Genomic DNA, 14,950 nt, shown 5'->3' with positions numbered 1-14,950 from the left:
CAAAAAAGTCTTGATCAGAATTTTTTCATTACTATTTTGATGACAAGGAAAGATTGCACTGTACAAGTATATATATATGCCTTTGTTTTAAACAATATCTGTCATTCACTGGCAAATATTTTTCAAGGGATTTTTCAAACTAACCCTCTATACAACCTAGTGACTGATTTATGGAATGCTGTATCTCTGCATTGAAGAATATTGCTCCTAAAAGCAGCAAATGCTATATGGCTCTGCAAATAATACGTAATACAAACCTTCTGCTGTTAAACATCTGTTTCCCGTACTAGCCTTCATTTTATGAAGTTGTTGTCATTATCTGCCCCTTAGTAATCCCATTTGCTACCTTCAATTCCAAATTTACTTTCATGATGACAGCACTTTCTTGCATGTGCTTGAGGTGGCTGTGCCGTTAACTTGGATTTGCTGCTGGAGGTGGCTGATCAGTGCTTCCGTGAGGAGAGAGCATAGAAGAAATGCTTTGGGTGAAGGTAGAGATGCAGCACAGGATAGATATTAGGAACTTGCATGTGTGCTTAACGTTCAGTCTGTCAGATGAGTAGAGACTTTTGGAACTTCAAGATTAAATCTATGGCCTGGAATCCGGAATCAGGTAATACCTTCTTTTTGCTTTTTTTTTTAATTAAAAAATGTATCCTTCGTGACAGGTTGTAGAAAATACCTTTTGTGTTTTGTCACTTCATATGATTTAAGTTTTCATAAATTCAGATACTATAATTCTTTAAAAACTTACAAATTGGTCATATACCTGGTATGGTAACTTTTGAATCATTAATTGCTTGAGTTTTATTTCATGAAGTAAAAATTTACTCAAGCAATAATTAGCTAAAGTAATCCTTATGAATTAAATGATGCAAAATTTTTAAAATATGGTTTCCTCTGATTAGAAAAATTAGAAACATAAAGCTTAACTATTTTTAGTTTTCATTTTTTTTTTATTTGACAGAGAGTTAGACAGTGAGAGAGAGAGAGAGACAGATTAGACAGAGAAAAAGAGAGACAGAGAAAGGTCTTCCTTCCATTGGTTCACCCCCCAGATGGCCACTATGGCTAGTGCTGTGCCGATCCAAAGCCAGGAGCCAGGTACTTCTGGTCTCCCATGGGGTGCAGGGCCCAAGCACTTGGGCCATCCTCCACTGCACTCCAGGCCACAGCAGAGAGCTGGACTTAAAGAGGAGCAACCGAGACAGAACTGGAACCCTGACCGGGACTAGAACCGGGGCTCACATGGGAAGTCGGCACTGCAAGCGGAAAATTAACAGCGCTGGCCCCTAGTTTACACTTTTAAATAGAAATGATGTAAACCCATTCTGAAAGACTCACTTTCTAGTGTCTTTGCATTTTTTCTTGTATTAATATATTATAAACTATGTAATAAAGATTCATTGTTTTTTCCATTAATATTTATTCTCATTATACACAAAAGTCATAGTCTTAAATTTTTAATTACATTACAAGGGATACATTTAAATACATTCAGCATTTAAAATTTATGAGGCAGGAATACTTTATTACAAAGGGATACATAGCTACTAATTATTATACAGATGCTAATAAAACCTGAATTTTTTGTGATTGGTTATAATATTGTTTTGTGAAAGTCTAAATGTTAATTCCTTGAATTTCATTGTTCCTTATAGTCGCATTTCAAATATTCTAATATTTTGTTCTTACAAAACTATATAGATAATTTTCTTCAACTGAAATGATTTCCTGTGAAACTTACGTATCTATATTTAAACTAAAGTACTTATTCTAAATATCTGACAGTGTAGCATTGAAGTTTACATTCAGATAATAAGGTTTGCACATATTTAATAACTGCCAATTTAAAAATTTATGTCTAATTTGCATCAACTAAACTCAGATAATATCCAACCATAGTTTTATTTCTTTGCTCCCAAGTAATAATCTTGCTCAAGTTCCAAGTTATTAATCTATTAAAATTTTTAGATTGCTTATCTACCACAAGTATATATATATTTAAAATCATATAATTAAATATTTTTTCTGTTTTAGTTCCAGGCAGTCATCTCTATCAGAAAAACGCATCCCAGAGCCTTCTCCTGTCACAAGGCGAAAGGCGTACAACAAAGCAGAAAAACCAAAAGCTAAGGAACAAAAACAGTAAGTTGCTAATATAGATCTTCCTGTCTGTATTAAGTCCGCTGTAGCTCGATGCTAAAGGCTCAGGGTGCGATTATTTGCTAGGCTTAGGCTGGCTCTGTGGTTATGACTGATCTAACTTATTGCGACAATCAAGTCAGCTATTGGCTTGGCCATGTGATCTTCTAATTCCCTTGATCACTCACAAATATAAAAATATTTGAACCCTTCTTAGCAATCCTATCCACTGACATTTTTCAATCTGTGTATATAATTGAAAAAGTTAATATATAATTGAGGTGAGGCTTACTAAATGGATATTTCATATAGTCTTCAATAAAAATTTGGAATTAAGTTTGACTGTCATCTTAGAAGACTGACATTGAGTTCACCACCTAGGGTGGCTGATCAAAAGCTAGTTAGTAGTGTGTTAGCGGTGCCATCTTCTTGCTGCGTTTTTAAATTATTGCTGTTATCCTCAGCTGTGTCTTTCACGTGTTTCGTGAGAGTCAGTTGGCTGCACAGTACATAACGTAACCTGGAGACGCACTTACTTGGGTGCTTAGCTTGCAGCCCCACAGCAAGAAAGAGTCAAGTGGATTAGAGCCCCTTCTTCGCTTATTTCTCCCCTACTCGTGCACTTGGGACAGGCCTGTCTCATGCCTGTCATGGAAGAACTTCTATATCAGGCCATATGCTAATACTAGTAAAATGAGTTTCTTTAATTTTCTCAGCATAAGTATGAAAAGAAGTATCCATGCATTTTCTGTACCTGAGTGGACCATCTTAGCCTATCCCTTCCTTGTGCCAAGATTCACGCCCTCGACTTTGACTGTGGGTTCAGCTGACTTGAATGTCATAGAAGTGATCCTTCTTGGTGTCCTTGCCTCCTGGCTTTGGAGATGTAATTTGCCCATTTTTGTTCAATCTAATGTCCGGAGGGTAGTTGGAAAATAGAAGAATGAAGCCAAAAGATTTTAGATACCAACTGAATCAACCCAATAGGCAAATTGCTAAGCTCTCTGGACTTGTCTCTCAATCTGTACAGTGAGCGTCTTGGCCTCAGTTCTCACACTGTCTAGTTGAAGTTTGGCTTGCTTTATTTATACGGACCTGAATCCTTTCTTTAGTGCCATCTTGTGGCCAGTGTAACGAAAGCTAGCAGGGAAGATTGTTTATTTCAGTTGTTCAGAGAGCGTTTGATCTTGCAAACCGCAGAGAGGATGGAAGGAAGAAGAGAAGAAGGAAGGAGTTCTAGCGATAAGCTTTTTCAAAACGCATGTTTCTGATGACTTTCCTAACAAGCTGTAACCAATGAAAGCCACCCACTTAATGTTCTTTTTTTCTTGTAGCTCAGATTCTGGAACTTCAGAGGCTAGTCTTTCACCTCCTTCCTCCCCACCAAGCCGGCCCCGTAATGAGCTGAATGTTTTTAATCGTCTTACTGTTTCTCAGGGAAACACATCAGTTCAGCAGGATAAGTAAGTTACTGTGAACCAGCCTCACTGCTTACCCCACATTCTGAACCTTCTGGGACTGTGGAGAACAAGTAGCCGCCTCCCACCTCTGTGTGGGAGATGAGGTCTGACTTCTCAACTCTTGCCGTCTCTCATGTGTTTTTCCAATGAAAAGCAACCTTGGAGCCCAAATTAGAGAAAATTATTTTCCTGCTGAACATTATTCCCTGTTGTAGATTTGCACCTGTCTTGCCTTTTCTCCTATGTGCCTATTAGAGACCTCTTGAAGTGTGAATTTCTGGGATGCTTCAGCCCCTCTGAGCCCTGCTGCCTGAGATGAAAAGAGGCAAATTGTTATTCCTTTGGTGGATGTAACAGCCCACGAGGATGATTGTTACATGTGTAACATGTTATTATCATTAGGTGTTTCTAGAGAAATTGACCATGGAACTATAGTAATTGTGTTCTTGTAATAAAAGAACACCTTTATGGATGGAGGAAGTGGGACCGGGAGTAGGTTGGAGGGGAACAGGGGTTGGAGGATGTGGAAAATGTAATATTCATTGAATTTGAAGTGAAAGAGCATCCCCACATTGAGCCAGAATCTCTCTTGCAAGAATTCAGTACTAACAATTCTGCTGTAAGCTTATTTATTAACACAGAGTTGTCTGCTTGGGTTTTGAGCAGTAACATCCTAGCTGAACCTGCTGACATCCTCTCGTCCCTACCCCAATTGTTTTCTGTGCTGTTGTCTCCCTGCGTACTTTAGCAGTCTCTGAAATTTGCAGGATGCTGTTTAAGTTCTGTCTGACATGCTTCCATTCTGCTATATGTCTCTCAACTTACAGAAACACGCCATGATTTTGAAAGAATGTATAGTCTACATGATTTATGGATCCATTCTTCATTTAAGATTCCTTATTAGGTTGTAGTATAGTTTAATCAGTAAATGACACATCAGTTAACTCGCTCTAGAGAGGTAAATTTTTGTGTTATTAAACAAATACAGTATTAAATATTGTATTTCTGTCATTCATTGAGAAATGCAGCTCATTAAGAATGTCCTTGGCAAGTTCATTTTCACCAGTGACATAAAGAATTGCTAAATTCTGTCTACTTTGATTTTGTCTACTGACTTTTCTGTCAGTCTTGAGTACCTTGACATTCTAGTTCCATATTTTTTCCTGAAATATTTTATGAACTCCCAATAATTTGACTTTGCTCATCTCTAATAAGCTACAACTTAGAGTTACTGGTTGCAGTGCACTTTCCAAACGTGCCCTATCATTCTTGGGGGCCCCATTTGGAGACCACCATGTTTCACTCACGAGACGTCACCACCACACTTTACTTCTGGTCACATTCCAGGCCAGCACCCCCTATCCTGGTACTCCACGAGATTTCATAGCAGCCACGTTCACTGCCATTGTTGGAGGCTTCATGGCAAGGCCGGCAGAGTGGCTTACCTATTTTAAATTCTCACTAAAGTCCTCCAGTGGTGAGGGTACTTCGAAAAGTTCATGGAAAATGGAATTAAAAGATAAGTTTATTTTAGTATAATTTTTTTTGAAATCCATGTAAAATTTTTTCTTAGTACAAAGAGTGCCACATTTTTGAGATAAGCAAAAAGCCAGAGGTTATTAACAATTTGAGTGATTTTCTTTCCATGCAAATATATTGCTTGTACGGTGATGGGTTTCACGTGCTTGCTGGCGTCCTCTTCAGCTACCTTTTAGAAGTGGAGATAGATTCTGTGGGTCACTAATAAAAAGTTCCCCCCACTAGAGTCTTAGTAAGAATATCAGAATACATTTTTTTTTAAACCTGGCGTACCTGTTCTTGAAACTTGCTGATACCCTGTGCAAACAGCACAGCAGGGCACTGTACTTTCTGTTACTCATGCTGTTGACTTGCAGTCCAGAGTCAGCGTCTTTTCGTGTTGACACTGTATTCTTTCTCCTCATGATTCTAACTCTTTCACTGTAGGTCTGATGAGAGTGACTCTTCTCTGTCGGAAGTACACAGGTACTTTCTATCTTTCCTACATTCTGCCATTTCATTGATGTTCTAAAATACCTTCCTAGAAATTCTAAGCAAGTCTCGTTTTGTTGCATGCATGATTTGTTATAAACCATATAAATGTACTAATATTTAAAAACATTTTAATTTTAATATATTTTTGTGGTCATACCTTGAAGATTAATCAATGGGAAAATTGTTTTGTATGATAACTTAAAATTTTTTGATATTTATTTTCTTTGTATAGTCTAGTATCTTCTTTCAAAGAAATTGTCTTAAAATATTGATTCCAAGAAAATTTACTCAATGATTAAATATTCACATTGCTTCAAAGTTTAGAAGGTAGATTAGGTCTTTTTCTCTTGCTGGTTTAGTGATTTGAAATTTAAAAAATTATGTTATAGATAAGATGTGCTCAGAAAAAAGGGTGCTGTTGTAACCAATTATACAGACCAAGAAATAAAAAGTCAAGAAGCATTTAAAAATTTTTAAATATTTTTACTGATGGATGCAGTTTTAAAAATAACACTGTTGCATTTTTTCAAGCCAAGGATTTTGGGGGCCCTTAATTTCTTTCTCTCTCGTTCCCTCTCTCCACTTACCGTGTTGTCTCCCCCTCTCCTTGTATATCTTTCCCTTGTCTTGTGACCGCTTTGCTGAGCTCAGCAGATCGTCCAGAAGGTAGGCAGGGGAAGGGGAGGGAATTAATCTCAACCAGTCTTTGATACTTGACTGGCTTACCTGGAACAAAGATAAGTGTTAGTTCCCCATCCCATCAGATCTGTTCTGCAAGAAATGATCTTAAAGTTTTTGTTTTGTTTTGTTTTTAAGGTATGCAAAGATTATACTAGAGAAAGAAATAAGAAATATTATCTTGTAGACTTTCAATTTCTATATTTTTCTATTGTCTTTGATATGAGGTAATCTATATAAAATAGTAACTATGGTATTATGAATGTTTGAGAACATTTTAAGTATGTAATTAATAAAATGTCCTATTTAATATTGAGGTTTTTTTTTTTTTTCTTGAGAAAACTGGATAATCAAAGACTAAACACGTAAGAATGAAAAAGAGGCATGCTACTGTCCACACAATAGCTGTGCCACCTGTGTCTCTGGAGGCAGATTGTTAGGGAACTTTAATAATGTTGCGGCTGGCGCCATGGTTCAATAGGCTAATCCTCCGCCTTGCGGTGCCAGCACACCGGGTTCTAGTCCCTGTCAGGGCGCCGGATTCTGTCCCGGTTGCCCCTCTTCCAGGCCAGCTCTCTGCTGTGGCCTGGGAGGGCAGTGGAGGATGGCCCAAGTGCTTGGGCCCTGCACCCCATGGGAGACCAGGAGAAGCACCTGGCTCCTGCCATCGGATCAGCGCTGTGCGCTGGCTTGGAGGGTGAACCAACGGCAAAGGAAGACCTTTCTCTCTCTCTCTCTCACTGTCCACTCTGCCTGTCAAAAAATAAAAAAAATAACATGTTGCGACCCTGGACATGAGTGAATTGTATTAGATCTTACATCAGCAGGAGAACATGTTTTAGAATACTAGAGTTATGGTCCTGAGAAGACTGGACAGTTTTGATAGTTTGTTTTTTTAGGATGACTTGTGTATCTAAATGTACATCAGAAACAGCTCTTATGCTATTAAACTGAATTTTTCCTAATAATCAGAGTTTTGGGCTATGCGTGTGTATATGCTTTATGTTTGAACAATAGGTAGCACTACTGTTCATGGAATCATACCTTTTTCTTCTGAAGCAGTCTCTGAAATTTGATGGCTGCAGCCATAGTCATATATCTCCAAGATTTCAGGATGGCAGATTCAGATTTTAGGGGAGGCATTGCTCTCATTTTAGTTTGATTCTGGGTAACTTGTTAGATTACAAACAACTTACTGAGCGTAGCTGTCAGGAACTCAAACTGACAGTTACGTACAAGTTCTTAACAGCATCCTGACATCCCCCGAGAAAGCACTTTCTATTTTCCTTTGTACTGATGGGATGCTCCCTGGACTGTTGAAATCTGTAAAACCAGACCCTAAATATAAAGCTTTTTCTTTTCTTTCTGAACCTGAATCGACCTTCTTTGAGTTTCTGTCCATTGGTCCTGCATTAGCTCTCTGCAAGTGTACTGGAACTGTGCCCTCCTATGTGTGTGCTCTGACAGCCCTGTCACCATGCTGAAGTCTCCTCTCTCCAGCGATTCTTTTAATCAGCTCAGTAGTTCCAGTTTGTCATCTTTTCCTTTTTGTGGTCTCCAGATCCTTCATTCTGCTTCTACTATTTTGGAACGACTTTAGTTTTTCAGTGTTTTTAAACTGTGGCATCTAGAAGTAAAAGCCATTCCAAATGTGGCCTAGGCAGCCTGTTACTGAAATATTGACTTCTGTTGACAGATCATTGATAGTGTTGGTAGAGGAACCCGACTGTTCATCCGCTGATTTTATTTTCAGTAACACTGTCCTTTGGTTTCTTAAACTTGGGTTGTGTTGAGCTTCTGTCCTACCTACAGCATTCTGCTGTGGGGTTTGGCTTAAATTTTACGTGCAAGTTTTATACAATGATTGTTTGTAGTAGTAAGTAGGAACATGAAATAAATGAGCTTTTCTAGGTAGTACAATACAGTGTCCAGTGCAATAGCCAACTGAATAACCTTGCCATAGCTGTCTTTAAGGATAGGGGAATGGTGACTGGATCCTAAGGTTTTTTTTTTTAAGATTTATTTATTTGGAAGGCAGAGTTACAGAGAGGCAGAGGCTGAGAGAGAGAGAGAGAGAGAGAGAGAAAGAGAGAGGTCTTCTATCCACTGGTTCACTCCCAGATGCCACAGCACCTCCCCTGGAGGTCTTCCTAATTGGCAGTGGCGTTGGTCCTTCAGCTATGACTCTTTAGCCAGCTATGGAACCACGTCAGTTCCTGAATGTCCCACTTTGTCCCTGAAGATACATCTGAAAGCTTACTGTATGGACTTCAGTGGAATCAACATATATTGTGAATATGACATCCCCCTCATTTGCTGCCTGTCATCTGTATAGACAATGTTCCCTGTGAGGTGGATAGTCCCATATTATTTCTTATGGATGATCATGTATTTTTAAGTGTTTATAATGATTTATTTAATCTTTCCATCTGTGAGATACAACAGGAAGTCGTACTCATCTGTAGTTTTTGAAGCCCACTTTTCCCCTGCTTTTTGGACAATCAGGTCTACATGTTCTGTGTCCTCTCTTGATCTTTGATTTCTGAGATTGTCTACAATGAATTTGCTTCCACTGTGGCATGCATTTTCAAAGCCTGATGATTTAATTATTTAAAGATACCTCAAATACTTGAGTTCATGGAGTACATCTTCATGGTCAACTCTAACTTAGCTTGGGCTCACATTTCTGTTTAATCATTGTGCTCCTTGCCTGTGGAAGATGTTATCTTTCATCAAGAAGATGGAAACAAAACAATGTTGCACTATCCCTGTGTTTGCTATTGTATTATGCTATCTGCCTCCTATAATGGTCACATTTCAATATGCTTTTTATTCCTGCTTTGAGCAAAACATATATTTGGCCAATACCTTTATCATGTCATACTCCATTTTTGTCTTTAGGCTTTCCAACAATTATTTCAATGTATACCCTTTAGGACAGGAACAATACTTTCATAGTTTTTACATTTCCAAATTGCATAGTTCGGTGGCAAGAAGCAGAAACCCCAAATGCTAAATTTCTAAGACAGCTCTGTAAAGGGCTTCGCTGTTATTTTAAATTCTCATTTTTTTTTGAAATCTTGGAGATTCTTGTTTTTTTTTTCTTTAAGTTTTTGACCTTCTTCAGCAATTCCACCTTTAGAATTTCTGTCCACACTATCATTTCTCTTTTCTTTGCTTTTTGTTCAGAATATGCATTTGCAGTGTAGACAGTATATATTACACTTTTTCTCCAGCATGCCCCTTTTAACATAGACTCATGCTTGGTGTGACGTGGAGTCATATCCTGCATTTACTCATTGCCACTTCTTTCCTGTTGTTAGAATTCAGGACACTCAAACAGCTCCCAATGTCATTAAACTTTGCAGAACTGAAATTGTTGATAAGAAAGTAAGATATAGCTGAGGTTTTCCTCTTTGCACACTGCTACTGCTAGCCGATGTCCAGTTTGTGCACTCCATCATCGTGATTAGAATTTCACACTTTGTGCTTTTGCTTCAGCAAGAACGAAGGGGCTGTCTGAATTTTATCTCTAGTTACTTACAAAGACTTCTTAGAGTCAGGGTAAAGAACTAACCTGGTCTTATGACATTACTATTGAAGTGAATCTTGATTTTTTTTTTTTCTCCACCCTCACTTCAGGGGCATCATCAACCCATTTCCTGCTTCGAAAGGAATCAGAACGTCCCCACTTCAGTGTGTCCACATAGCTGAAGGGCACACAAAAGCTGTGCTGTGTGTGGATGCTACTGATGATCTCCTGTTCACTGGATCCAAAGGTGCTAGTCGTTACCTAATGCAGATATTGAGCAGGCTTTATGATGATGTTTTTAACAGGCTCTAAAAAAATCCGTAGTGTTTAATTCCTGTAAGATGTGATCATCTTGTTCAACCCCTGTATTATTTAAAATTTAAAATTGTTGTACAGTTAGAAAGTAAAACCTCCTTTGATGTTTTGTGAATACAATGGTAAGAGAATATACCTCCCCTCACTATTTGGACACCCACGGGGTGCAAGGTTCTGGATTGTGTCCTACAGGTTATATGAATATACAGATTTATTAAAGGCCATTAGAATGAACGATGTGGTAAAGAGAATGAAATGGATAATTACCACTGTTTCTTGAATATTTGCTGTATATCATGATCTGTGCTAAGCACTGCACACATCTATCTCATTTAATTCTCACAATAATGACAGTGAGTTGCATGTTACAGCCTCATCATACAGGTGAACAAACTCAAGATTCAAGACATGCGATTTCCCCTGGTAACTTTAGCTAGTAAACATAAAAACTAGGACTAGAAACCCAAGTCTCCTCATCTCCAGTCCTACACTCTTTATCCCTTTAGTACAACTGCAAGCAACTGGAAATAAACTCTAATTGCTTTGAAGAGTTATAGGTTAAGAGTTACGGGGCTCCAGAAAAGGGAGAAATATGCCCAGCTAGGAGAAACAAGGAAAACCGTGAGGAGAAGGCATTTGGAGTGAACCTTGGAGGGTGGTTTGGATATTGACAAATAAGGATTAACAGTCAAGATGACAGAATAACACGGAGGTGAAGCAGGGTGTGTTTGGAAAGTGAGTCCAGTTGGGTTTAAAGTAGAATGTCTGTAAGAAAAGTAGTGGACGCTGAGGCTAGAAAGATAAAAAGGCAGCCTGTAGAGGAATTTGGGGAACAAGAGCGAGTCTTTACTTTTAGGGTAAATTCCAAGATTCAATTTAACAAGCAAGTGTCTATTCACCATCTATAAGGGAAGTATAAGAATCTAGCTGGGGCTTTTGAGTTGAGAATAATGGCAAGCAATTCTGCAGTTTAAAAAATCTACCTCAAACTTTTCTTACAATTGAGATTAAATTTATCTCTCTAGAATAGATATTCAACATACCAGATATACATAATAGAATAGTTTTGTGATTATGTTATTGGCCTTAAAATATACAATCCATCCATCAGTGTACCTGGAAAAGAACAGTATGTGAGTGTGGAGAGTGTTGTGAGGTAGGAGAGGCTAAAGCCAAGTGATTTCCAGAAGCTGACATGAGGTGGCCACCTGAGGTTCTGGGGCAGTTTGAGTCGAGTCTATGAGAACATTTCATCTAATTTTTTTCCTACCACATAATGCGTCTACCAGGCATCCCTGACTTTCTTCCCATCTGATAGATGTACCTTGCCCTTGAACCTGTTATAGGGATCAAGGATGGAGTTGGGGGTGCCTGTTGTTGGTTAAATGAATCCTAACTATTTTCATCTCTCATTTCTCTTGTCTTCCCCAGGAAGATACAGTGTTTAAATAATTTTTATTGTTAAAACAACCTAAAATAGTTCACTTTGACGGTGTTTCCTCTGTTCTTGTTTGTTTCAGATCGGACTTGTAAAGTGTGGAATCTAGTGACTGGGCAGGAGATAATGTCCCTGGGAGGCCATCCCAACAATGTCATTTCTGTAAAGTACTGTAATTATACCAGTCTGGTCTTCACTGTGTCAACATCTTATATTAAGGTGTGGGATATCAGAGATTCCGCAAAGTGCATCCGGACACTGACGTAAGTAACTCAAAGAAACACAGCACAATGAGCAAATATTTACTTTTTACAAAATGTAAGAAAATATAGGACTATAAATGCATTTTAATTTTTGTACACCTGTTTACTTCCCAGAGTATGTTAAAGTATTCACAATAAAAGCACAGATAACAACAGGGGCTAAACACAAGAACTATTGACAAGATAAAATGCAAGAGCTGGTATTAAATGGGCAGAGATAAAGCTTGTTTGGTCTGTGACTAAGTAGACATTTTGTATTTTAAGGTACTTCATTTTCATACAGTTTAGTACTTGATGGAGTGAAATGATTTACATTGCCTGCTTCAAATGAATACCACTCCTTGGAAAATGGCTGAAATCATGTGTAGATTGTGAAGTCGTGCAAGCATTGAATAACTGAGTGTCTTTTAGGAGTGTGTCCGCTTTGGTGTTAGTACAAATTTCACAACTGCAGGTTATGCTGGATAATTTCTGTCTATCATAAATGTCTTTAAAAACTTAGAACAATTATAATTTTTGCCATGACATGAATGAACTTTTATATACTCATAGTTGAGGTGAACTCTGTTCACTGAAGGGAAGAGAGTATTGTAAAAGATGATTTTTACTGATTCATAGAGATAGTAGAGGTTTTCCTCCCCCAGATACATTGTATTTAAGGAGTACAGTTTCATGCATTTCGTAAATACAACTTTAGCATCACACTGATTCTTCCCACTGTACCCACGCTCCCACCCCTCTGCATCCTCCCTCTCCTATTCCCCTTCTTGTTTTTTACTAAGATATATTTTCAATTAACTTTATATACAAACAATTAACTCTATAGAAAGTAGAGTTCAACAAATTGTATGAAAGAAAAAAACTGTCCTTCAGCAGTCGAGATGAGGGTTGTTCGAAGTCATTGCATTTCTAGCATTGCAGTAGATGTACACATTAAGAGTTTTAAGGCATACCGTCTGTTTTATCCATTCACAAATTCACTTACTCACCAGACACATATTTGTACGTGCCACCTCTGTGTTGGTTATTGTGCGCTGCGCCTACAAGGACAGAAAGACATGGTTCTGGTTGTTGCCCACAGCCGGTTCCCTGGAAGTGCAGGGAATTCCGTGCTGAGCTCCTGCCTGGCAGTGTGACCTGTGTTGCTGTGTCCTGTGTCTCTGCAGGTCTTCTGGTCAAGTTACCCTTGGGGATGCTTGTTCTGCAAGCACCAGCCGGACAGTCGCCATCCCTTCTGGAGAGAACCAAATCAACCAGATTGCACTGAACCCCACTGGCACTTTCCTCTACGCGGCTTCTGGAAACGCCGTCAGAATGTGGGATCTTAAAAGGTAGAGCTTTCAAGAAAATGTACGCTTTCATACAGCCAATATGATTATATTCTTAACAACGTAGTGGTGCATGAGAAATCAAACTTAACCTCAGAAGTTCATGGAAAATCACATCTTTATTCTGATCGATAGAATGGAGCACATTGGAGTATTTATGTGCACATGTGGATATGTCATATATGCATGTGTGGGAAAATGTGCATATAATAAAATAATCTACTTTCTCCATGGCTTTATTGATGTTGTAGTCAAATCAATGATATAGTTGTTTAACTCAGATTCCAAATTGAGCCTGATACGATCAGTCATATGTCTGTTATGTGTCCAGACATTTTTATTCAAATTTCCCTAGACTTAGGCTGGAGTTAAAATTAGCCTTTATCAATTTTTCAGACCTTTGCTGTTGTTTTGTTTATCACCTAAATGACATTAGTCAGCTTTTGAATCATTTGCTGAGAACTGCCCCCAGCTTTCGTCATAGAATGTGTTAGGCCGTTTTTGGGATTTTAATTTGAATGGAGTTTCATAGTGGTGCAGCTCAAATAAACAAAAAATTAAGTTTTTTATAAGGAATGTAGGTGATTTATGTTGAGGGTTCATTTGTTATGCTAAGAAATATTTTCAAGTGAGTCCTTTTTCCCCCTGTGTGAAGGTTTCAGTCCACAGGAAAGTTAACGGGACACCTGGGCCCTGTGATGTGCCTGACTGTGGATCAGATCTCCAGTGGACAGGACCTCATTGTCACTGGGTCCAAGGACCATTACATCAAAGTATGTAGAACAGGGTGTTCCCTTCTGTTTGCCTGTTGAGTGGTGGGTTTGCTGGGTTCAGCTCATCAGGGACCTGTTTCTCTCTCTCTATGTTTTGTTTTATGTTGTCTGTCCTTTGCTTGTTCTTCCTGATCTTTCCTCATTCGTAGTTGCTGGCTTTACTGTCATGCTATTCACTCATGTCTTGTAATTTTTCCTGGAAGGTAGGTCAGGAGGGATTTTTTTTTTTTTTTTTTTTGGACAGGCAGAGTGGACAGTGAGAGAGACAGAGAGAAAGGTCTTCCTTTTGCCGTTGGTTCACCCTCCACTGGCTGCCACGGCCGGCACGCTGTGGCCGGTGCATCGTGCTGATCTGAAGCCAGGAGCCAGATGCTTCTCCTGGTCTCCAATGTGGGTGCAGGGCCCAAGCACTTGGGCCATCCTCCACTGCACTCCCGGGCCACAGCAGAGAGCTGGCCTGGAAGAGGGGCAACCGGGACTAGAACCCGGTGTGCCGGTGCCACAAGGTGGAGGATTAGCCTGTTGAGCCACGGTGCCGGCCCGGAGGGATTTTAAAGATCTTTTAGCTCCATCTTCCAGCCAATGCTCTGTCTCATCACTATCTTGTATAGTGAAGTGTTATGGTCTTCAGAATTTTGTGGAATTAGCAGCTAAGGTGAGGAAAGATGCATAGTTCTAAAAATGTTAAATTCGATTTACTAACAAAGAATATCCTCCTGTAGACCAGCAGGCCATTAGAAATGCGAATCCAGATCTCTAGAGAAGCTGTGATGGAGTTGCAGGCATTGGAATAGAAGCAGGTGTTTGGGGAAGTACTGTTGAAGACTTGGCCAAGGGCTAGAGAGGTGCACTGAGGACAGCCCTGGGGAAAGCCTTTAAGAACCAATCAGAATTTAAGAAGAGAAGTAGGAAAAGTGTAAATACTGTTTCTAGAAACTTTGAATAAGAGGTGAGAGATGGATCAGTGGCTTTCACATAAAGTGGTTAAGAGGGACGGCTGTTATG

The 14,950-nt window shown here is 39.0% G+C and overlaps 1 protein-coding gene across 20 annotated transcripts in view; it reads left to right on the top strand.

Moving 5' to 3' along the window:
* KIF21A (kinesin family member 21A) overlaps nt 1-14,950 on the top strand; it is a 177,680-nt gene that overhangs the window by 155,235 nt on the left and 7,495 nt on the right. For 5 of the 20 annotated variants that reach the window (XM_070049648.1, XM_070049647.1, XM_070049636.1 and 2 more), the window contains 8 exons: nt 2,041-2,148; nt 3,480-3,608; nt 5,571-5,609; nt 6,270-6,284; nt 9,939-10,075; nt 11,664-11,844; nt 13,011-13,175; nt 13,828-13,945. In XM_070049648.1, coding sequence (XP_069905749.1) covers nt 2,041-2,148; nt 3,480-3,608; nt 5,571-5,609; nt 6,270-6,284; nt 9,939-10,075; nt 11,664-11,844; nt 13,011-13,175; nt 13,828-13,945 — 892 coding nt within the window. The remainder of the gene's footprint in view (nt 1-2,040; nt 2,149-3,479; nt 3,609-5,570; nt 5,610-6,269; nt 6,285-9,938; nt 10,076-11,663; nt 11,845-13,010; nt 13,176-13,827; nt 13,946-14,950) is intronic. The other 15 variants (XM_070049638.1, XM_070049649.1, XM_070049637.1 and 12 more) reach the window with 5 other exon arrangements.

Source organism: Oryctolagus cuniculus, chromosome 9 (genome assembly GCF_964237555.1).
Source record: "Oryctolagus cuniculus chromosome 9, mOryCun1.1, whole genome shotgun sequence".
NCBI lineage: Eukaryota > Metazoa > Chordata > Mammalia > Lagomorpha > Leporidae > Oryctolagus > Oryctolagus cuniculus.
This window is presented reverse-complemented; position numbering and strand designations above follow the sequence as displayed.